Source organism: Carya illinoinensis, chromosome 7, assembly GCF_018687715.1.
Source record: "Carya illinoinensis cultivar Pawnee chromosome 7, C.illinoinensisPawnee_v1, whole genome shotgun sequence".
Taxonomy (NCBI): domain Eukaryota; kingdom Viridiplantae; phylum Streptophyta; class Magnoliopsida; order Fagales; family Juglandaceae; genus Carya; species Carya illinoinensis.
This window is the reverse complement of record NC_056758.1, coordinates 17,686,451-17,711,473: the sequence shown is the minus strand read 5'-3', so window position 1 is coordinate 17,711,473 and position 25,023 is coordinate 17,686,451. Positions and strand designations below refer to the sequence as shown.

At 39.3% G+C, this 25,023-nt stretch overlaps 2 protein-coding genes across 6 annotated transcripts; both read right to left on the bottom strand.

Moving 5' to 3' along the window:
* Positions 1–7,653: 7,653 nt before the first annotated feature.
* LOC122316011 (riboflavin biosynthesis protein PYRR, chloroplastic) lies at positions 7,654–24,639 on the bottom strand. Of its 5 annotated transcripts, none has more exons than XM_043132421.1 (10): positions 24,484–24,639; positions 23,592–23,964; positions 23,097–23,231; positions 14,893–14,992; positions 14,681–14,806; positions 14,269–14,582; positions 13,210–13,329; positions 11,033–11,278; positions 10,830–10,955; positions 7,654–8,252 (listed from the first exon to the last, which is right to left on the bottom strand). In XM_043132421.1, the coding sequence occupies exons 2-10, from the start codon at positions 23,934–23,936 to the stop codon at positions 7,950–7,952; spliced, it is 1,815 nt and encodes a 604-aa protein (XP_042988355.1). In that variant the 5' UTR covers positions 23,937–23,964; positions 24,484–24,639; the 3' UTR covers positions 7,654–7,949. The 5 variants fall into 5 exon arrangements, with proteins under 5 accessions (XP_042988355.1, XP_042988358.1, XP_042988356.1 ...); XM_043132424.1 differs by having other exon boundaries at positions 7,654–8,213; XM_043132422.1 differs by having other exon boundaries at positions 23,592–24,066; positions 24,484–24,635.
* On the bottom strand, positions 14,999–22,686 carry LOC122316012 (uncharacterized mitochondrial protein AtMg00810-like). Its single transcript, XM_043132427.1, has 2 exons — positions 16,426–22,686; positions 14,999–16,326 (listed from the first exon to the last, which is right to left on the bottom strand). The coding sequence occupies exons 1-2, from the start codon at positions 16,609–16,611 to the stop codon at positions 15,448–15,450; spliced, it is 1,065 nt and encodes a 354-aa protein (XP_042988361.1). The 5' UTR covers positions 16,612–22,686; the 3' UTR covers positions 14,999–15,447.
* Positions 24,640–25,023: the final 384 nt, after the last annotated feature.

Here is a 25,023-nt window from a genome sequence, read left to right as displayed (position 1 = left end):
GCTTGTGATTGGAGTACACATGGACGAAACAACATCGTCCCTCTCTTTGTTTGCCTTGCACACTAGGATGGCAAGGGACCACAATTGTTGGACCTCTTCTTCCATTTCCCTATTTTCATCCACTATCAGGGTAGCCAACTGGTCAATTCAAACAATATAAAACATAAGTAGAAAGGAGGAAGTATGGTAATGATAAATAATGATAAAAATATCTTACCAAGGAGAAGAAATCCTTTAGTTTTTCGGCTTCCCAACTAATGGACTTGACCCAAGCTCTGTCAAAACCTGGACCATTCCTTGAATTGCCACTCCCACCGGCTCGAGAGGTCTTCCCCACGCTTCCCAGCTACAAGAGAGGTGAAGGAGGAACCCAAGAAGGAAAGCCTTCACCCTCGTCTGGTGCTAACTCAAGCAGGGTCTCAATGCTACCTGTGGCCAAAACTATAGGCACTTGCCTGGATGTCCCCGGGGCATCTGTATCAACCATTGGCTCTAATTTGAGCATCCCCTTGGTGCCCCCACCAATCGTAACCTTCAGCCGAGGCATGCCCTCATGACTTGCTAGCACTTGCCTGGATGCCCCTGTTCATCAGCGTCAACCACTAGATTCGATTCGAGTGTCCCTTTGGCAACCCCAATGGCCGCGATCTTCTACTTAGTCATTGTCGAAGAGCCCCCATCAACTACTAGCACTTACCTGGTTGGCCCTATGGTGTCCGTGTCAACCATTGGCTCCAGCTGGGGACACATACGCCCCCTCCCCTAGCTGGAGAACTCCCATCAATAGTCGGCTCCTATTCAGACATCACCAAGGCACCATTATCCATCACCTGTTTGACTTGGTTTGTGATGCCCCCAAATCCCACGTACGGACACATGGAAATCGAGACGTCTGGATGATGACAATACGGGGGTCACCACCCTATCGCCAAGTGCCAAGTGTGTGTATATGCAACAAGTGTGCAAATAAAAACACGCAGTGGATAACAAAAGTCTCATAACTAAGTGCCAGAATTTTTCTTTGTTTAATACAAACCCGATTAAAACATATATAATAAAATATTACAAGCCTCAAATATTATTTCAAACCAAACTACAAGACATAAACTCCAAATCAATACTCCAGCGGAGCCGCCTCCTTGGGCTCAGCCTCCTCCTCCTCCTTGACCTCTGCATCAAAATCTACGGTACCAAAATGGTGCCGCAGGTAAGTAAAGATCCAAACGTCACAGGATAAAAATATATTAAACTCAACAATATGCATAAAAGAATGCCAAATGCACATAATTTATAAAACCACATTTTTATTCCCACGCACGCCAAAAAATCCATTTTGGCCCAAAACATATCCTTTAAAATCAATCCTTACCATTATCCCAGATAAAGGCCCAAAATCAAGAAAACCACAATTTTTTCAGAAAATGGATCATAAAGTCTCAAACATAACCTCGCCATTTTTCCCAGAAAATGGCCCATATCCAATATCCAAAAACCCGATCCAATTATTGCATGCACCATGATCTCCCCTAGGGATCATCCGCACACTCTGGCTCTTGTGCCACACCGCAGGTAACGACTACGCATGTGACACCTAAACGAGCGATGCCCAGTTCTCACGCCCAGCGCGTACCTGGACCAGGCCATCCTCTAGTCCCCACCAGCCTAGGAACCACGGAGTCGACATGACAACGTTACCGTATCATGCGATCCGGTGGTCGCCCAGCAATAACTTAGGGGATGTCACTCAGTATTATCCACTCCCGAGTGACCATAGCAGCTCCACTGAAATAATACCTCATCCCGGCTTGGGGTCGTGATACACACGCACCCGAAAATCTATTTACACAAATAACACCGGTTTTTTCTCAATTAAATAAATGCACATGAATGCATCATGCAATGCACACCTCAAGATACAAATCATCTAACCAATCACAATATCAACAAAACCAAGCAACTCCATCCTCAATCCAATCGACCCCAACTCCTCGGACTCAGTCTGGAATTAACCAACCAGTCAAATAATTAATTGTAAGAGTAACAATATATTTAAATCTAAAATAGAGTTTGGAAAATACTTACAGCGCTATAAGGTATTTTTTGAAGGATCACGACGTTGCAAACGGCGGAGACAAAGCAACGTAACAGTGTAAAATATACTGTGGCCGTGGGTTGTAAAATGCCCACTTTAGAACGGGGACAAACCAAGACTTGAAATTGATAGGGAATGGCCTATAAATGTTTATGAAGCTAATGGAAGTGAGTTTTGGCTGTGGGTGGCGGTGGGAATGGCGGTGGAAGCAGAAAAAGGGAAAATCAGAGTTGAGCTCATGGGAGCTGCTCCGACAACGGATCAGGGGCAAAAATGGGTGGGTTAGGACGATAAGAGGTAGGTAATGAAGTGGTGAATAGATAGTGGCCGGAGGTGGAGCGACGACGGCGGAAATGCACAAAAACTGTGCGGCTTAGATGGACTCTCGGCGGCAAACGGCAGCTCGGATGGAGGTGAGATTTGGTGGAGAGGTGCATTAGCCGGAGGGGGAAGTTTCTGGGTGGGTGGTGTCGGCCACGTCGCTGGCGAGCGGCGGTGCTGGGCGGCACAAGCTGGACGGCGTTAGTGAGGAGAGAGAGAAAGGACGTAGTGCACGCGGGGAGGAGAGGAAAAAGAAGAAGAAAGAAAAGAAAGAAAGAAGAAAAGAAGGAAAAGAGAAAGAAAAAAGGAAAAGGGAAAAAGAAAAAGAGAAAAGAAAAAATGGAGAAAAGAAATGAAGTCCAATCTTCACCTCCGAAGTCCAAAAACTGATCCGACGAAAACAATTTTAAAAACTATAAAACGACTAAAATAAATTAAACACCACATCAAACTAAAATAAAATCAATTAAAATAAAATAAATTAAAATAAAAGAACCAATATATTAATTAAATTAAAATACTCCTTCAGTGAAAATACACGTAAAAACGGGGTATCACATGGGTGGCCATGAAGATGCCCCCGACCTATTGATCACATGGTGAACCCATATCACCCGATGGAAAGATCACCACGGTAAACTCCTCTAAGGCCGCCGAAGAAACGACCTCATGCTTAGGTGATGTGTTGAAGGGACATGAATATATGTAGAGCCTCCCATCACTGAGGTCAACGACCAAGGGATGGCAGAGGACAACCCCATGGAGCGGTCTGTGTTGAGAATGGGCATGGCCACCATTGCCCAAGGACCTCGGCACCTTTGTATCAACCGTAGTCTTAAAAGCAACGGCACTCGCTTCAGCATTTTCATTTGGGGAGGTAACCCCATGGAACAGTCAGAGTGTGGAGAATGGGCATCCCCGCCATCGCCTAAGGACATCGACACCTTTTTATCAACCATCCTCTCAAGAGCAATGGCACGCACTTCAGCATTGTCATCTGGTGAGGCAACCATTTACGGGACGTCCTTGAATTGCATGATGGAAACATGAGACTCCCTCAGAGTAGGGGCGAGGAAGGCCAAGAAGAAGGTCATCTTGAGCTTTTCTTCTTCATGGCTAGGGGCCATGATTGGCCCTTCATCTCCCAACGGGGTGGCAGATGGGAGCACCATTCGGGATGAAGAAGGAGGTCGGTTGGACAAGGGGTGTCCGAATGACCCAAGGTAAGTTGCTTCCCTGAGTTGCCTCCAAGGCCCCCGACAAGGACAGGGCCAGCGAAGACTGGCTCAGGGAAGGCATTCCAGCTGATTTGGAGCTACTAGACCCTGATGTCTTGCGAGCCACCTCGTCCTCGGTACGGGACTTCTTCCCTTTCCTCTCCAATGAAACTAAGAGGCCTTTTTCGATCCAACAAGTAGACGACTTTCTCGGGATACAACGACCCTCGAAACAAGATAAATTTGGAGACACCAAAAATCAGTTGATGTTGGCTTTGGTCGGTAGGGCGTCGATCCAAACTTCTTCCTGGTGTGTCTCACCAAGGCATAGACTGTCGCCAATTGATCCTGCTCTAACTTGGTCAGAACCATGCAAATCTCCTTGTCCTCTAGAACGACTCCTCAAATGAAATGGATGGGAAACTCCCAACCTTGACCTGACACAAAGAAGAACCATTTGAACTAGTCCTTGACATAGGAAAAGCAGGGTTCCAAGTGAGCAACCTTGTATCCCCCTCGAGAATGGAAACTGCATAGGTTGTCATCGTGCAGCTGCACCCTGTGAGTAAAAAGAAACTCCCTAACAGTTAGGTTTGGGTAATCTTTACCATGGTCACCAAGAGCATGTGCCAAACAACACAACAAGACATCAGGATCCTTCATGCATTAGGTTGAAATTGTGATAAAGCCAACTTAAGGAAGTCTAAGACATCTGGAATAGGGCAACAGAAAGGAAGCCATAGTTTGTTGGAGAATATAGAAGGTTACAATGCCACTTTCGCAGCAAAACCATTCAAGTCCGCAGACCCGTGGTGAGACCCTAGAATTTCTAAGTTTATGGAGTCAAGCACCCCCAAAAGAAGATTTCATAGACCTCAAGTCTGTAGAAGAAGCAACCAAGGACCAGTGGTACCCCTCGAAGAACTGGGAATTGTCTCGGACCTTTGGAGGATACAAACCCCTTGGGACCCTGGATGTCCCTTTAGAATGGGACGAGCGTGAACCCTGGGATCAGAAAAATGGAGGTGTCCTTAGGCACCATCAGAGATAGGAAGAAGAAAAGTTAGGAATTGTCGAAGGATAAAGGAAGTTGGAGAACAGAAGGGCTAGGAACTCTAGAAGACGATAGCATGAATGAGAAGAGTGTAAAGGAAGGGAGACAAAGGGGGATTACAAGCTTAAATAGAATCCTATAGCAATTGGAGTGCCCCAAGTAGGAGAGTGACAAGTGTCACTAAAGGTGAAACGACGAGAGCAAATCCTACAATTTCAACTGCATGAGGGAGCATGGGGTCAAGCCATCACACGCAAACCCAGACATGGGGAAGTGAACAAGTCCACACAATGATCATCCATTCATTCACATTGGACATTACGAATTGCTAAGGCACTGTGGGGTAAACAATAATAATAAAAGAAAAGGAGGAAGAAGAAGAGGAAATTCTCACCGCACACGTGCGATAGGAATTTGAAGGATAAATGGAAGGGATTTTCTCACCCCTCAACAAGGTTAGGTCTAACTTGACCTTGGGAAGCCCAACAATCAAAGTGTAATTGGCACACCAACCAAGATATGAAGGAGGCCCAGGCCAATGCAGAAAAAGGTCTGACATGGAAAGATGGGACGACATTTGCTCTGACATGCAAGTGGCATCTAAGATTCAGAGCCACGCTACATTAAGGGGTCAGATATGGAATGCAGGATGGAATTCCGGTAGGAGCCTCTGTCTTTGATAAAGTGCATAGGTGATGGTCGCACCCACCACCTTGCCACATAGGACACAACCCAAGAGAGCCACATTGCATTAAAGACGACGGCATGGTACCTAGTATGGAGGACAGATGCCCCTGACATAGGAGACGAAGGACCCACCTCAACAGGAAGTATAAAATCTGAATTCGAGGCTAGAATTTAGGCTCACGTACTCTCACATACAAAAAGTTCTCTTTAAGGACCAACCAACTGACTTAGGTATCGGAGGTGTATTACTACCTCCCAAACCTCACATTTCTTGTGTTGCAGGAATATCAAGCCCGATACCTGGTTTGCAAAATACATCGTTTGATGGCTTTATTTCTGTCATTCATGTAATATGCTATTGTTTCGGGCTTCAAGCCTATGAGCAATCTTACAAGGCCTCAATAAGAATTGAGATTATCTTTGATACAGACAAATTGTTGTAAGACTATCTTTTGCCTATTACTTTCTGAATCTGGCCTCCCTCTTGCAGTGCCTTGTGACTTGTAGCTCTAAGCTTGGAAACACTAGCAATTATATGGTGTGGAAAATTTTAAAAAACAGAAGTAAAAAGTGTAGAGTTATTTCAATTTATTCCGAAAATTATAGTCGATTTGGACTTCGTATTTGTAGAATGAAAATAGACTTGTAACATAGGCTATAAGCCGCTATATAGCCGATTTTTGTAAGGCCTATAATCTGTAAGATATCTATAAGAATCGATCATTGCACACAACCTTATCTGGTGGGCAAATCGCACATGCTTGATAGACCATTACCTAAATGGGTGGTGCTTTGACCATTGGGCATGTCCATTAGTACAAATTTCCCTTTTTATTTTTTCTTCTTCTCTTTTATTTATTATTTATTTATTTTTTATTTATTTTTATACAATTTTAACATATTTAAATATTTTAAAAAATATATACCAATGCGCTAAAGTCACTTTCTTAATCATTAAGTAAAGAAAAAAAAAATTAGATACATGAGCAGTTAAAACGAAGGGGCAAACTCAAGCAGCACATTTCCTTATCTATATTTCCTCATTTTTAGATTAGATAAATATTTTAACCATAAAAGAATTTTATAAAAATAAATTCACAAAATGATATGATACATTAGATTGTAAAGTTACTTGTATTGTAAAATAAATTTATTATCATATAAAACCACATCAATTTAGAAGTTTATTTCTATAAAATATCTTTGTGGCTACTATAACACTTCTCGATAGATTATATTATTAATTAGAAAGATTAAGGATAAATTCATTATCATGCCAATATCCCAAACTATTTATCCCTATCAATCTTTTGGGGACATGTATTCCCTTCATCTCATATAGATCAGGTAATTTTCGGGTTATGTCGGGCCTTAGGGAGACGTAATTGCACAATGAAGTTACCAACTTTGGACGTCGTATATCACTCGAGATACTTATCATGACTCGACTTTTTAGTTCGGACTTCTTAAAATTAGTTATTACCATGTATGTACTAGCTCTGTATTTTATTTTTAAATTAATATTTCAAATCACAACTAGCTCCTAATGAAAGTCTTTTAACTCACCTTATATTATCTAATCATTACAACTTTTTTATAATTCACACACAAAATATAATAAATAATTCAATTTTTTCAAATTTTAAAATAATAATATATCAATTTATCTCTTCTCAACTCACTATCCAGACCTATCCTTAACATTCACGTGTGATCCATGTAGTCAACTTAACACTCGGAAATATAGAGTCAAACTTCTGACCCGAATCTATTCAAATAAGTTCACACATGCCTTTCTGAGTTTTGTCCTTCCCTTTCATGGATCGAGAGATAAAGGCATTTAGGTTGGAATAGGGTTAGGCTTGTAAGACAACAATATAACCAAATGATTTTCTAAAGAACCAACTTCTGTAAGGTTTCAGCTCGTCCTAAAATTTGTGTGCATTATCAGCATTCACTAACTTCTTAGCGGTCTAAGATTCCGCATAATCTTTTGACTCAAAACACATTATACAATTCGGAAAAAGAGACCCACCACTCAACTATCCACAGTTCAACGCACTTGTAAGACAGGGCCCTACTCAGGTTCAATTGGTGTGCAAAGGGTTCCACCACATCGTTCGTGTGTGATGTGACATGCTTTCACATATATGAACACAAAACATTGATGAGTCCTACTACTACCATATATATAAGAAGTCTGTGTGTAAAAACACATACCATGTTTATGATAGCTGATGTGACATGCTTTCAATTAGCAGATATTCGATGTCTAGTACATATGCTTGCAAACCGACTTCTTTTTCTCAAAACTGATTAGTTTGAATAGCCATTCTCAAACAGTCAAACTGCATTGTATAAAGTGAAAATGTTGTGTAATGGTGCACGTGATCAACAAGTGGCAAAAAGCATGAGGTCAAAACATAAGAGAGGTTGCTGTTGCAATGCCGGGGCTCTAATTTCTAACTCTTTGGCGTACATGTCCAGAGACCAATCGTTTATGGATGATTATGATATTACAAAAAGGAATTAATGCATTGTCATTACCAACTCATCGGTGCAAATGTAGTTTTATATATCATACGGCCAAGCAAGAGCTCTCACTTGAGGTCGAAGACTCACCAAGAAATTCTGATCGCAACTGCATCAACAGCCGGCCAAGATAATTTAGGCCCTCTCCATCCCGCCCTCCGCCCCAAAAAAGATCATGCGGTGAAGCTTCAACTAAAACAGAACCAGCAGTAGACAGCAACATAGAATTCAAATGAGGGTAAACTGAGAATTTACATTTCAGTGCCCTGTACATAACGTCAATCTTGACAGTGTCCCAATCTGATCTCACCTGAGAGCCACACAAAACACGAGTTTGAAATTCTTTTCCCTGAGCAAAAATAAGTTTGGATCAAATTGCAAGGCAAAATTAAAAAAATAAAATAAAATAAAATCAGTATGTTTGATCCACTTTTCGTTATGAGATATTGCACGATCACTTTTCAACAGCCTTTAACTTTTTTTCTGCCAGCTGCGAATAGACCTGTCAAGTGAATTTTCTAGAAACATATCGTAGCTGTAGTTCATTTGATAAATGCTTTTAAATAAGAATCATCACACCATGGCCTTTATAACAATAAATGGCAAGTAATATATGATAATGTAGTGTTGCGATTGGATACTAGGACTATGATCTTGAAGGTCTAGAAACATACTTGTGCTAACTAAATAGACTCACTTTGAACAAAACTTATAAAGAGGAAGCTAGATGGGTTTCTCAAAAATTACACCAATCGAGAAGCAATCAATCTAGGTGGCTGTCACTCTAGAACTATAATGGAATGAAGGTCCATAACCTGAACAAACCTAACTGAAATTGGTAGGGATCATAAGCTCTGTTTGGGGTTTGCCGGAGACTAGAGTTAAACCTGTGAATGTGACTAGGGTTTTAAGTGCAATTTACTGTAATTGGAAAAGCTTTGGCTCTAGGGAGGATATGGGCATGCTGGGATCCTCAAGAAATTAGAGCATAAAAAGCAGAACTTCTCAGACCAAGTTATGCCTCGTAATATAGCAGATGTAGACAAGAAATAATGTTGGCCTGTATCTATTGTGTATGATGATAACGATGCAACCAAAAGGAAGGATCTTTGAAAGAAATATCACGCTGCCTTAACTGCAAACATCGTTTGCTTGTCCTAGTGGACTTCAAAGCAACTCATAGCAGGAAAGGGAGATGGTTATGCTCAAAGACTAGTGCCTCCTTGAATGAATGATCTCCATGTTCTACACCAATTGGTTGAATTGAGGATCTGAGGTACATCAGGATGCATTTGACCTAATTTAATCCCAAGCCTAAGAAAGAATCCTAGATGGAGACAACTTGATAAAATGTTAGTCAATGAGGAAAAGATGGTCTGTCACTTTGGCAAGATTCTTACCTGCAGGTATATACGATCAGTCTCCCATTCTCATAAAAATTGGTGTCAAGAAATCCAACTCCAAAAAACCGTTTCAAACTCTTTGATTTATGGAGTGAGCACCCTGAGTTCTTTCCTACTATGGAAAAGGTATTCAGTACAGTTGTGAAAGTTTCTCCTACATTTCAACGTGTCTCAGAAGTTAATGCTACTGAAAGTTGAGTTGAAGATGCTAAACGAGAAGAGAAGAGATGGATGAGTTGCAGAGAAGAAGAATCATGGAAACACTGACCTGCTTGCTACTTAAAGCTGTGCAGTCAAGTATTACAGAAAAATGAATACAGCAATCACCTTTTAAAACATAAGGCCAGAGTTCAATGCTTACTTGAGTGATCAATGCACTAGATTTTTCTTCAAAACAAGATTCTTTCTTCTATTAAAAAGCTTTTTGTGGCTGGGGAAGCATGTCCTTTCAACAGATTAGAAAAGACTATACTCTCAGATTGGATGAGGAACAGCAAGACTGGCTGAGGTAACCAGTTACAGAAAATGGAGTTGAAGAGCTCGTAACTCTCCCAAAGACCACAAAATCCCAGGCCCAGGATTGTGTAATATTTTATTCTTTAAGAAAACCTGGCACAAGGGAGAGCTTTAATTGAAGCTTCCAAGTCCATTTACTTCAGGATAGTTGTTGAAGGTACTCGATGCCACTGCCATTTCACTGGGTCTGGAAGTTGCTAATCCTACTATGGTGACTGATAATAAACCTATTTGTTGATGCACCTGGTATGCCTAATATTAAGATTACTGCAAGAGGATTAAGAATTTTTTGCCTGACCATGTGGAGAAGCTCAAACAGCCTTGTGAAAAATAGAACTGGATATGATATTTTGCTCACTTAGAAACTATTTTGGAGCTACCTTAGAAATGCTGGTACTCCAAGGTTTGGTTTAAAAGTAGACCTCATGAAAGCATGTGGCACCGAAAAAATGAAATTCTAGGGAGGTTGAACAAAGAAGGATGCCTTTCCTAGTAATTGATGGTATGAATCATTAGAGTGTCATTCCCATTTCCCACTATCTGTCTAATTATCGTAAATGGTCTCCTGATAGCTGGCGAAATATTGTCACATGGACATGTCAAACTTATCCACATTGTCCACAGACTGTCTGCAGCACATTATCCCTGGAAGGAAAGTAATTCAAGAGTTTTTGGTGATAAGCAGTAGCTGCCTGAGAACATATTGCATGCAGTCAGGAATTGTGTGAGACATAGGGCTGTGTTAGATGAAGAAAGAGCAGAGAAATGGCCAGAAAAAATTGGCTCTAAACTTCTTGGAGACTTCCAGTTTTAATGTCTGGGTTCTTGATGCTTCAATGTAACTTTAGTTTAGGTTTCTGGTTAGCTGTGATACCATTGTAAAGCAGCGACATTGCTATTTTCTTTTTCTTTTCTTGAGTAATCCCCCGTGCTGTAATGTAGTTTTTTTCACTTCACCTTATTAACCGAAAAAAAAGGAGATTGATCATAAGTAAATAGAAACAAACCAGATGACATTGTTGTCTCTGCATTGACCTTCCTATTCGTGCTGCTTCCTCGGGACTTTTTGCAGATTTTATATTTTTAACCAAATCCCGTGCCAAAGGATCATCCACCTCAGAAAACTTGTGCGCCTACAATTTTATGAAAGATTGTACAAATACTACAAAGTCCCAGTGCACAAAAGGAAACCACTCAGAAAAGGAAGTACCTGGTAATAATGTTCTACACTCAACCAAGTGACATAATCACCATTCTTATCAGGCATTTGAATTGGATGAGGAGAAAAATTTGAAAAGGCACCAAAAGGATCCCATGCTTTATAAAAGAAAATTATGCTTGATTCATGAGGAGTGACGGTAGGATCAATTGCAAAGGTCTCATCCACAGATGGGATAACAGGAGTCACATCTGGTAAGGGCTGAAGGAATCCACTAATTAGCATGTCAGGTCCAACCTGTAGTTCATGTTGCAGAAGTAAAATGCAATATCAATCAATGTCCTGACAACACTACCAGAAACCCAGAATAGTCTACTTCAAATAAGCGCTTCTGTTTTCAACAAAGGCCATAGAACTTCATTTTTTTTTTCTCTGTCAACATCCTTAAGGTTGACCAATACGTCAGCAGGTAAAAATAAGATCTTTTAGGGCCATTTTGCACGTATTCTACAGATTATTCAAAAACAAAATCAGTTGATGGAGGGTAAAAAATGGGTAATCAAACCTTAGATAGGTTTACTTCTCATTATGCAATATAGCCCTTTTTTTCCAGTATGTTGACAGAATCCAACTACACCAGAATAGATGGTAAAATGACCTTCATCCTTTCATAACTTAGGGAAAATTCCAGCTATGAAGGAGACAAGTGGCTACTGGACTACAAGAAGAAAAGGTTATAGAATCGACATTAATGTCATTTAACCCCTCAGCAAAGAGGATAAAAATTGCATTCAAACGAAAGGCTCTCTTTTATCCCATGGAAATCTCTTCAATAAATAATTAAATTGTGAAGTGGAAAGGACACCAATCATAAAAAATAAATTTCAATTTTTACTGTTTCCATGGAGTAAAGCTATTTTACAACATTATTTCTCCCTATAGAACATAAAAGTATCAGTTTAAAAGCATGACCGTTAAACCAAAATATATAGAAATCATAAAAGAAAATAAAGAAACCATAGAAGAAAATAAACAAAGAGTAAAAAAAATAATAGAGAGCTATTATGGAGTCCATTTGAATAGGGAAGTAACAAGTAACCTGATTCCCTAAATTTGTATGAAATTATTTATTTATTTATTTATTTACTTTTTTACGTAGAGTACTCAAGTCATTCTTGAGTTTTTATTTTAATTTCTTTTTCATATTCAACATAGGACAAACAAATTTATATTTTTTTTATCGGTATGGACAAAAAAACATGTATATCGTCAAAGCATATAGAAAATACATTTAGAAATTTATTTTATGACAAGCTAAAAATCATCTTATATATGAACAAAGAAACAATTGTTTGTTGATCTTGATGTAGTACATTAGATTGTAAAGTTCTTTTTCTGACATATCACATCAAACTACATCAACTTGTGAGTTTATTTTGTGATATTCCTTTGTCAATCTAACTCAAGTATATATTCTTTTTTTATTATAAGCAAGCACTTATCAAGTATATAATACTGTACTATCACAGCTTTGGATTCATTTTCTCTGCCCCAACCCAAATTGATAATCACATAAAACACATTCATCATTTTTCCTTTAATGTGATGCTTAATTCCATTTCAATGCATACACAGACTTGTGTACATTCTATATACAAAGTCACAAATATGCATTATTCTTATAGCTCATCCAAGTGCATATATAATAATGGGTGCACTTATTGAGGCACTAGCAAAATTAATCCCGCGCTTGAACTATCAGACCTTAACAAGTTCATCTGCATTTAAAGTGAACGCTGCACATGTCTAGACAAGGCCTGCCCAGTGCCAACCAGGCCAATACCAGATCCTAAGGAATCCACTTGGATAATTTTTTTTTATAACCTTCAGCATTTTTGGTAAGAAGTGGCCACCATACAAACTCATGCACCTATGTTTCACAGCACAAGACTTAATATTCTTTCCAAACAGAAGCTCCTAGTAATAAAACATTTCAATCTGTTACACTTGCAAAGATATAAGGTCTCCAGTCTTTCATGGAGCTGGGAATGCTATATAAGAATAACTTAGTGACCAACAATTAATTACACATTGAAGAAGACATAACATTATAAAAGTACTAAGCTGGAACGAATACCAGCTTAAGAGGGAACACAAATTCTATATTTACAATTATGTGAATAAATTCACCCAACAGCAAGCAATATTTTCCATAAATTACCACGAACCTGCTCATAGCAAACATCAAGCAAATCTAACGCTTGTGACATCTCGACCATCCCAAGTTCAGCCACAGGAGATGGTGCATTCTTACCGCCAATAATTTTAGGAGCAACAAATGCAAAGACCTGGAAAATAAATTCATTGCTTGTGAAAATCCATAAGGTGGGCGTAAACTATTCTAAAACAAAACTAGTCCAAAGAGAGATTGCAATTAAATGAAATTATATTCCCCTCAACATCCTTGTATATTTTCTTGTATTGTTCTGGACCAATTGGTACAGGTTTAACTTGAAAGAAGAAAGCTTTTCTATAAGATAATGCAATTCAAATGAAGTAACTGTAATTTAGAGTTTCAAAACCATAGGACATCTCGAACAGAAGATACAACCATGGTTATGTTCACAAGAAAGTACCCAATCCCACATGTTGAGTCACCATAGATATATAACAAGTACATAGAGTGCAATAGAAGATTAAAATGGCAATCAGTAACTGGTTGTAGCTCATGATACCTGCAACTTCATCTTTACATTAAGTATGGGATGCAAGGCATTTAATACATAAACAACCGTTTTAAAAAGGAAAAATGTAAGTATTAAACTCATGATGGGAAAAAGTGGAGGGCACCATATAGGATTAAAAAAATGATTTAACATATAAGTCAACACCCCACTAATTAAAACAAGCCTGAGTAAGAAAATCATATACGTTCATGTCAATAAAGTATTACAATAGACCAATGGAATAAAGTGTAGATCCAATTTTTCTCCAATGTGAAGTGGTAAAGGTTGTGGGATGAGACTTTAAATAGGCTTGGGATTGCATGGATGATGCCTAAGAGGGGTGGCGGATCTATTGGCTTGTTGGAGGGGAATTTAGGGTAATCGTCAAATTGCTGCTGTTGGAAGATGGTGCCATTATGTCTTATGTGGTGTATGTGGAATAAGATTAACAATTACTTAGATAAGTTATTCAGCAGACAAATCCCCAATGTGCAAAATCTGACACAAATTCAAAGATGAGAAATATTAATAACTTAAAAAACAAAAACAAAAACAAAAAACCTTGTGTATCACTCCTGCTGAAATAGCAGATGCAGCCAGTGTACCCCCACATTCCCACAAAATTGAAAGATACCCCCGATCGTGAAAATATTCCATAACGTCTCTTGGGTTTAAAATGTCAAACTCCACCACCTCTACTCCTTTAGAAGCAAGCAATTTCTGGAAACTTCTCTGAGCACCCCTTTGTGTTACAACTATAGTTGATACGTCAGACACATCCCAAAGGTTAGCTTCCACAGGAAGATTAAGAGTCTGTGTCATTACAATGCGTACGGGCATGTGCCCTCCTCCATGTCTTGCAGTTAGTTTTGGATCTAATATGGAAAAGAATTAGTATAAAGCAATATCTTGAGCACCTGCAACTACTGCGCAAGAAAACAATCACATAGTTGCACGTAATGAAGATACTTACTGTCCTTGCGTACAGTATTTCCTCCAACAATAATGGCATCACTTCTACCACGCAGCTCAAAAACTCGATTTCTGGACATTTTGCTGCTTATCCATGCTGCATGTCCACTACTAGCGGCAATTTTTCCTGTTCACATCCCACAAAGTTATACAATTCACCCCATGAAAGAAATACTATAAAATTAATCCACAAATTATCAAAAAAATGCTCACCATCAAGAGTCATTGCATACTTGAGAACGGAGAAGGGAACTTGTGAAGCAGCTCTACATATAATTGGGGCATTGACTAGGAGGCATGACTTTTGAGCTTCCTACAATACACAATATTCAAACATGTTAGAATATAGCGCAGGAATTTACATCGGTAAATAGCTTGGGTATGACTCACTATAAGCTATGACTCACTAGAGTGATCCAAAACAAAAAGATTAGGAAGCTAATTAAAAAAGCATATAAATCATATTCCGGGCTATAAGAATTAAGGCCTCGTTTGTTCTCAGAGATAAGATGAAATGAGTTAAGATTAAAATTGAAAGTTAAATAAAATATTATTAAAATATATTGTTTTAATAGTATTTTTGTGTTGGGATTTGAAAAAGTTGAATTGTTTATTTTATTTTGTATGTGTAGACGAGATTTGATGAAATAATACTCTATTTTTTTTCTTATTCACAGTGTACACACAAGTATATATATACCCTAAATACAAGAGACCTATATACCCTTATACAAACACATTATAGACAATATATTCTAACACTCCCCCTCAAGCTGGGGCATATACATCATATAAACCTAACTTGAAACAAATAGGTTTTAATCGACTCCAACACAAGGATTTAGTAAACACATCTGCAAGTTGATCTGCGGACTTCACAAAAGGTGTAGCAATGTCACCACTTAGTATCTTATCTCGAATGAAGTGACAATCAATCTCTATATGTTTAGTCCTCTCATGAAACATAGGGTTAGAGGCAATATGCAGTGCAACTTGATTATCACAAAATAGCTGGAGAGGGATAGGAGCTGGAAACCCAATCTCTTGAAAAAAGTGTTGTAACCATGTCAGCTCACTAGTAGTATGTGCCATTGCCCTGTATTCAGCTTCCGCACTAGAACGAGCTACTACTGTTTGTTTCTTACTCTTCCATGTAACCAAGTTACCTCCTACAAAGGTACAATATCTCGTAGTAGATATTCTATCTAAAGGAGATCCTGCCCAATCAACATCTGAAAATGCTTCAACTCTAAGATGTCCATTTAATCGATATAGTATTCCAAGGCCAAGTGCTCGCTTGAGATAACGAAGAATATGAATTATAACATCCCAATGTGAGATCCTAGGCGTTTGTAAAAATTGACTCAGTACACTCACTGCATAAAAGATGCCCAGTCTAGTGATGGTAAGATAGTTCAATTTCCCAACAAGTCTTTGATACATACCTGGATCTCTAAACAACTCCCCTTCTTTCAAGAATTTACAATTGGGATCCATAGGGGTGTCAAGAGATCGTGCACCCAACATGTCGGTTTCTTCTAAAAGATCAAGTATATATTTCCTCTGAGATAAGTTGATGCCCTCTTTAGATCTACTGACTTCAATTCCAAGGAAATATCTAAGCTTGCCCAAGTCTTTCGTCTGAAACTGATCATGTAAAAATTGCTTTAGTCTAATAATTCCAGTAGAGTCACTTCCAGTAATTACAATATCATCCACGTATAAAACTAACAAAATGTGACCTACATCACTATGCAAGTGAAATACCGAGTGATCTGTTTGGCATCTGTGAAGACCAAATGTCAATACAGCATCAGAGAACCTTCCAAACCATGCTCGAGGAGATTGTTTCAAACCGTATAATGCCTTTTTCAACCTGCATACAGTACCTCGATACTCCCCTTGAGCAACAAACCCAGGTGGTTGCTCCATATAAACTTCCTCATGCAAGTCGCCATGGAGGAATGTATTTTTTACATCCAGCTAAAATAAGGATCAGTCTAAATTAGTAGCAAGAGAGATTAGCACTTGAACAGAAGAGATTTTGGCAACTGGAGAGAATGTCTCTTCGTAGTCAATGCCATAGGTTTGAGTGTAGCCCTTTGCAACCAAGCGGGCTTTCAGACGTTCTACAAAATCATTAGGATGAAATTTGATAGTGTATACCCATTTACAACCAACAAGTTGTTTACTAGGTGGTAGTGGAACAAGATCCCATGTGCCATTATGATGAAGAGCATCCATTTCATTTCCCATAGCTGTCCTCCATCCCGGATCAAATAATGCATCCTGAATGTCTTAGGAATAGAGAGTTTTGAAACTTGAGATGTAAAACATGAGAATGAAGGGGATAAGGCATGATACGAAACAAATTGACTAATAGGATGTTAAGTAACATAAGAACGATTATCTTCGCGAAGAGCAATAGGTAGAGAGTCCGAAGTACTGGGCAACTCAGGATCTGAAGATGGAAGCACAACTGGTTGGGGCATGGGAGCCGGCGACCGCAAGCGACGTGAGTAAACCTGTAAAAGAACTGGGGAAGGTTGGGTAAGGTTGGGTGATTGTGAGGGAGATAATGTAAGAGTAGGTAATGGTAGAGGATCACACTCAACACTCGAAAATGTATTTGAAAAAAAAGGTATGGACTCAAAGAAGGTAACATCAGTACTCGTGAAATAGCGTCTAAGAGCAGAACTATAGCAGCAATATCCTTTTTGAGTCTAGGAATAACCAACAAAGAGACACTTGGTAGAACGGGGGTCAAGTTTATCAAAGCCTGGACCAAGGTTATGAACAAAGCAAACACATCCAAAGATTTTTGGCGGAAGAAAAAAAGGTGAAGATGATGGAAACAAGACGGAGAAGGGAGATGAACCATTAAGAACTGATGAAGGCATACGATTAATAAGATGACAAGCAGTAAGAACACCATCACTCCAAAACCGTTTAGGAACATGCATATGTAGCAATAGTGCTCAGGTTACATCTAACAAATGCCAGTTTTTGCGTTCAGCCACCCCATTCTGTTGGGGTGTATATGAACATGATGTTTGATGAATAATTCCTTTGTCACTTAGGTAAGTAGCCAAGGCACTAGATAGATATTCTCTAACATTATCAGAATGCAAAATCTGAACCTTTTTGTTAAATTGAGTTTTAATTTGTTTCCAGAACACTTGAAATATGGAAAGAAGTTCAGATCTGGCCTTCATAAAAAACAACCATGTCACATGAGAGTAGTCATCAACAGATGTAACAAAATATTGAAACTTATTTGATTCAATGTTGATTGGTCTCCATATATCAGAGTGAACCAATTTAAAAGGACTCGATGTTCGTTTATCAATACGAGGAACAAAAGACACACGATGGTGTTTACTAAGTTGACACGCTTCACAAGAAAAGGGAGACGCACTTCCTAAGTTCCTAATTTGACACTTCAAAAGAGAAAGTGAGGGATGACCCAGCCGATAGTGCCATTCAAAAGCAGATGATGAGGGGGTTGTAAGGGCTTGAGTGGGTGACTGTTGAACATTTAGGTAATACAGACCACCAGCTTCATGCCCCGTACCAATCCCCCCCCCCTCCGCGTCTTGAGATCCTGAAAAACACATGAAGAGGGATAAAAAGTCACTAAACATTGTAGATTTTGAGTAATTTTACTAATAAATAACAAACTAAAAGGAAAACTCGGAGCATGTAGGACAGATGACAAAGATATGGAGTCAGTGAGTTTAGTAGATCCAATGCCTGTAACTTTAGCAAGAGAACCATTAGCAAGAGTGACACTTTTTACAGATGGTACAATATTTAACTTAGACAAGGCAGAAGACAAACCGGTCAAATATTCATTAGCTCCTAAATCAATGATCCATGGACCTTGAGTGGATAAGACAAGACATGCGGATGTTATACCTTAGTGGGTAAGAGTAGCTGTGGAAGATGAAGCCCCTGTGTGACCCAAAAACCACTCATACTCATCCTTTGATATATTAATCATATCTGAAGATCGGTTGGAGCTCGTTAACTGTGGATCATCTTGGAAAGTGGCTTGATTAGCAAACCCAAATGGTCTACCATGTAGATCCCAATAATAATCCACTGTGTGGTTAGTGCGACCACAATGGGTGCACTTACGAAATTCACTACCTTGAGTGCGATTATCTCTTCCCCCATGTGCACCTTTACCACTCCGATCTCCACGCCCAGCAGGAGCAACATAGGAAGCAGTTAAAACAGATCTCTCATTACTCTGACCAGAAGATAATGTAGCTCGCTGAAGTCGGAAGAATACATCAGGAAATGAGGGAAACTGTGGACTTGCCAAAATTTGAGAACGCACTGAATCATACTCCGGTTTTAAGCCAACAAGAAAGCGAACAACATTAAAATCTTCTCGTTGTTTTAGCATACTTGGAACATCAAAAGTGACAGGTTGATACATTTTAAGTTCTTCACATATGCCCATTACTTGAGAATAATAGTCTTCCAGGCCCAAAGCATTATGTTCCAACACGAATAATTGTTTACACAACTCATAAATACGAGTTATGTTTCCAGCACCTAAATACATCTATTTGAGATGCCCCCACACCTCTTGAGCAATGTCAAAATGTATTAAACTTGAGCAAATACTAGGTTCAATACTAGTCAACATCAGAGATAATATTTGAGCATCTTCCTACTCCCATTGAGCAAATGTAGAACTAGTCAAAGCAGGAATTGGATCAATCAGATGAGTACGACGAAGACCCTTGCCTTTCAAAAACATTTCAACGGATCTTGACCACAACATGTAATTCTTTCCATTTAACTTCACCGAAGTCATAGGCATATTAATATTTGGTGCAAGTGACATTGACTCAAATTTAGTTGCCATGGAAAAGATACCAAGATATCACAACAATCCACTTAGAAACAAAGATTTCACACAAAAAACATGAAATATGGACGAAAAACTGGAAAATACAATCTGGAAAAGTAGAAATCCAGATTAAAAACCCAAATCTTGGGCCTGTATCGGGTGAAACAAGTCTGAACCGGTCAAAAAAGTGTTGTACCGGTTCGGAACCGGTATGTATCAGCCTGAAAGTGGCCGGAACCGGACTGTATCGGCCGGTATCAGGTCTGTTTCGCCCGATATATGGCCGATATGGACCTGTCTCGGATTGGGTCCGGGTCGGTCTCGGATCGGTTCCGGGTCTGGCTCATTTGGATCTTTCTCGGATAAGCCTATCCTAACCCAGGATAGGTTTAAGCTATCCGTGTTACCAAACGCGTTTTATTCCAACCTGGAATAAAACCTTATACAGGTTCAAGGTTATGCCTATTCCAGAACTAGAATACGAGCTTACCTGCAACCAAACGGTATTAGATCGGCAACGGTGACCCCTTCCGGCGGCTGAAGACGACGGCAACAAGGCTTATTACCAACAGAAACTGCCGGCGAGTTCACCCCTGGTGTTCAGTACCGGAGATGATGCCAGAAAGTGGCCGGAAAGCGATTCAACCACCACACGGCACCTACGAGCACCCAAACCACACGGAAACACGCCGGGGAACACGGTGATCTCACAAACTACACCCGAAAAACACTCTCAACCCATACAGAACTCAGATTCGTGAGAATTGCGCTCTAGTACCATGTAGACGAGATTTGATGAAATAATACTCTATTTTTTTTCTTATTCACAGTGTACACACAAGTATATATATACCCTAAATACAAGAGACCCATATTCCCTTATACAAACACATTATAGACAATATATTCTAACAGTATGGAAATTTTAAAAAGTTGTAATGATTAAGTAAGATGAGATGAGATCTTTTGTGAAAGTGAACAAGAGTGCCAGTACATCATCCTCACTTAAAATTCATTAAAAATCTATGGGTCTTGCTTTACATCCATCTTGGAATCATTTGGACCAAATATCCGCAGCTGACCTCTCGAAGTATTGTTTCAATAGTCTCATTGGAAACACTTGGCATTAGGCATTACTATGTAATACCCTTGTATGATTGTGTATAGGAAGGTTGTGAGGACTGTGCCAAAGCAAGGGAAGAGATCCTCCTAAGGGCAAAGGGCTGTGAAGAAGAGGCAATGTGCGGCCAAACCAAAAGAGTAAGGCGAGTAGCACATTGTAGAAAGCCTGACTGATACGGTCCAGCATCGGGTGATAAAGGACTTTTCAACCAATGCCAAACAGACAAATATTGTGCCAACCGTACAAGGGCGAGAACGAAAAGCTGAAGAGTTTGGTAGTTCTAGAAAATGATGGCTTGTAGTACAAGGCGAGCAATGGTGAAGGATAAGACCAATACAAAAGTGAGAGCTCTCCAAGACAACACAAAGGTACTCAAAGGCGATAGGTGTCATACACAGAGGCCTACATTCCATTAGAGATGTCACATTTGAAGTGAACCCATGGAAAAAAGATTATGAACATGCAGGCCAAATCGTCTTATGTCAAAGGTATGGTCCAACACCACTTGGGAGACCCTCATTTAAAGACAGACTCTGAGCTTTGACCGAAGGCAAACTGCAGAGGACGTGCACACCTTGTTTATGTTAGTCTCTGCCATCCTATAAGGCTAGAGGGCAAATGGATGGATGAGATCAAAGGTCCCCTATTCAAGCATACATGGAGTCAGATGAACGTTAGAGATACAAATGACAGTTCCACAGTTTAAAGGCACTGGTTAAAAGCCAGAATCTCACTTTTGTGATTGTTAAGTGTTCACCCCTACATCTGGTCCAAGTCTTCAAGAAGCGACTTCAAATGGTGCGATGGAAGGAGTAGCACTAGTGCCACCGTAGTAAAAGAAATATCTCTTAGAAGTCTCACTTTAGTGGTCCCACTTGCGATTTCGTTTACTGGAGCCGTAGATCTTGATGCAAATGTAGCCCAAGCGGAGTTCCTCGAGGAAGAAGGATCGATCCCACCCGAGTTGTATATAGGCATGTCTTTGATATTAGATCTTTGTATTCGTTAAGATGTATATTTTAGTTAGGTGACGAACCATGTTCGGTTTGTTGTATTTAGATGTAGGTGATGAACTAATGACAATGTATAATATTATATGGGAAGAAGTGACATTTACATATGTATATTACTATTATTAATGGATGAATGTCCTCATTGGTATAAACCTCTGGTACAATTAGTTTAGTCTCTGACTAAAACTTTACTTATTCTGCTATGACTTATTTCATTTACCACGTATTCAATCCATGATTACGCACCTAGACCTGACAAGAACAACTAGAGTATTGCCAACCGGCTGGAGTCCCTGGCACCACGTATCCCCACCTTGCTCTTTACCGAGAAACGGGGCACCACAGAGGTGTTGAATGGGATCCCATATTGCTTGAGAGGGAGAAGTTCAAGCCCTTTATAATGATTCAAAGAGGCTCCAATTGTATCCTTGACTAGTCCCTTTGAAGCATGCGTCCATATGTGGCTTAGGCCTTCCATGGGTCATTAGATACAAAACCCCAATCTAACTTAAGATATTCTCTATCTGGCCTCCAAACATATTTCAGTCTGCAAGTCATAACTAGAATCAGTTCTCCAGTAAGCCATTATTGTAGTCACCCTTCCAACAATATTTCCAACTTCACTGGGATTTATAGTTCAAATTTATTGCACTCTAAGAGAAAATTAACTACTGCCTTACCTAAAACCCACTCATGTCTTTATTGTTCAATAATTTCCAGCATCTACAAGTCAATAAGTTTTTTCTCCACAAGTCAAGAATGATTCTTTTGTGTTTAATGTGGTGTTTATGGCTGGAAAGGAATCGGAGATGTTTTGAAGACAAAGCGTTCTTTTGAAGATCTTCGAAATTTTTTCTTTTCGACTTTGAGTTTGTGGGCTAAGATTTTGTAAGGAATGATGATAATGTACTGAATTTGTTTCTGTCTTAGTTTCCTACTTTCTAGAGTGCAAGTAGGTACTTCCGTTGTATACATCCTATGTACTTGGGCTGTGCCTATTCTTGGTAATAAAATTCTTATGACTATAAAAAAAAAAAAAAAAAAAAAAAAAAAAAAAAAAAAAGTAAGTTTTTTCTCCACTTTTTTCCTGGGCAGGCAAAAAGCTCCAAATAACTAAATAATTTGTCAATCTTTACAGTTTTTGGAGCAATATGCTTTTCTTTTTTACCAATACTTATGTCGTATAAGCATATGCGTGCATATATAATTAACACCAGCAACAAGAGTTTAAGGCCAGGCCATGCTGCACTTTGCAAATACAAAGCCTTTTTTTTTTCTAAGTTCAGACAGAAAACCCAAAGGGCCCACGTAGAAAATGGAAACACTCAGCAAGTCAGAGCCAAATCCAAGGCATCAATACTTGTATCCAGAAGAATCATTCTAATGAATAACAGGGATTAGAAAGGATTCACACCTCTAAAGTTTTACTTTTTAGATCCTCCCCAAGAACATCAACCTGAACCCCTTGACTTCTCAATGCACGAATCGAGTTTCCACGGAGATGTTGCAAAGGATGTCTCATTCCAACTACAACTCTCGAAATCCCTGCCTAATCAACATAGTTGTCAATTACACCAAAAAAATAAATGAAATAATGTAAGGAAGAAAAGAGGAAAAGAAAGAAGCCAAAGTTATTAACCAAAGCAAAGCATTGTGATTAAAAATAGAAAAACAACACCATAAACGTTAAATGAAAGCAGAATTCTGTGAAGCATTTGTAGAAAAATAAACTGAATAATTATTTGGCAGAATTATAATGAAAAAGGAAAAACCAAAAATAATAAGAATTTTCAATGTGGCTAGAACTGAATATTGTATCCCCAGAGCGTCATTTATCAAACAAAGAAAAGAATACAGCATACAACTAGTGGGCTTTTCCAAAATCATGTTTTCTGAGAAGCGGCCAAACCTGGACAAGAGCCGACACAGCCGAGTGGTCACCGTGGCAGTCCCCGGGCTCCATGTTGAGATATGCGGTGGCAAATCTGCTGCCCGGACCGGCGGCCTCCACGGCCATGACCTCGGCGGGCTTGGTGCCCTGCGCGTAGAGGTAACCTTCACCGGCGACCTTGCCTTGGGCGGTGGTGATTACACACCCAAAGTTGGGGTGCGGAGAGGAGAAGCCAGCGGACTTATCGGCCAGCTCTGCGGCACGTCGGATGTACGAGGCCTCGAGCGAGTGATTAGTGTTGTTGTTGTTGATAGTGGCCCTGCAGAGTATAGGTGGTCTGTATGTTCCTAAAGAGAACGCCATAACTGTGTGTCTCACTCCCTTCTATTGGCTTTGATTGGCAGAAACGAAAAAGAGTACAGAATTAGCAGAAGTGCTAGAACATATCATAAAAGAAATGACCAAGGCAGAAAGCTGGCTCATGGGTCACGGCCTGGGAAGGGACGCCAAGAAAAGAGAAGGAAAACCACATCATAAACAGAGCACTAAACAAAAGCAAATTCAGTAAATGCAAATACCCAATTTAAAAAACTGCAGTACAGCAACACGAGGAGCTCACTGCAGTTCAAGCTTAAAAGCCTTAACAACCCTTTACATACCAATATCTACAAGCCATCTTAGATAGATATCCAGACCGACTTTTAACACGCTTTGTTTCTTATATTCTTTTTCCTTGTTAGTTACCAAGAAAAGTGAGGAATATGATTCAAAAATTTGAATCTCTCATTTCCTTCCCTGAACATGTACATTAAGCATGAGATAGACATCCAGTGACGAGGTTTGGGTGTCATTGAGGTAGAGAGAGAATTCAAAAAATAGCCAACTCCGGGAAACGAAGATAAGAGTGTACCTGAAATTGTGATCGGCTTCTTCTTCAAAGTGAACCCTTCGAATAAAAAGCCGAGTGTTTGGAGGAATGGAAGCGAATTCAAGCACAAGATTTGAAACACGATAAGATATTGCGAACGATGTACGGTTTGATACTTGTTTCCTCTCTAGATAAATAAATTAATAAATAGGTCATCGCCAAAAATTAAAAAAAATAAAAAAAATTGCGTATATTCTTTACCAATACAAATTTATTGAATCAATTTTTGAAGTCTATAATTTCGATTAGGGTACAAAATTAGAAAAAAAAAATTATAATTTTCTCTACCTTTATTTGAAATTAAGCAACATTATTCACTATCATTTGAGTAAACTTATTTATGCCCCAATTATTTGATATCACGTGAAATGATATTGTGAATGTTGATGAGGTGTTTCCTACACATATATCAAGTTCTAGCAACCAAATGCAACTATAGAGACAAAGGTGGGTCATTGATGGTTTGGAGAGCCTCCAATGCTAAAGTCAATATTCTTTCTTGGAGAATTACTGTAGAATCGA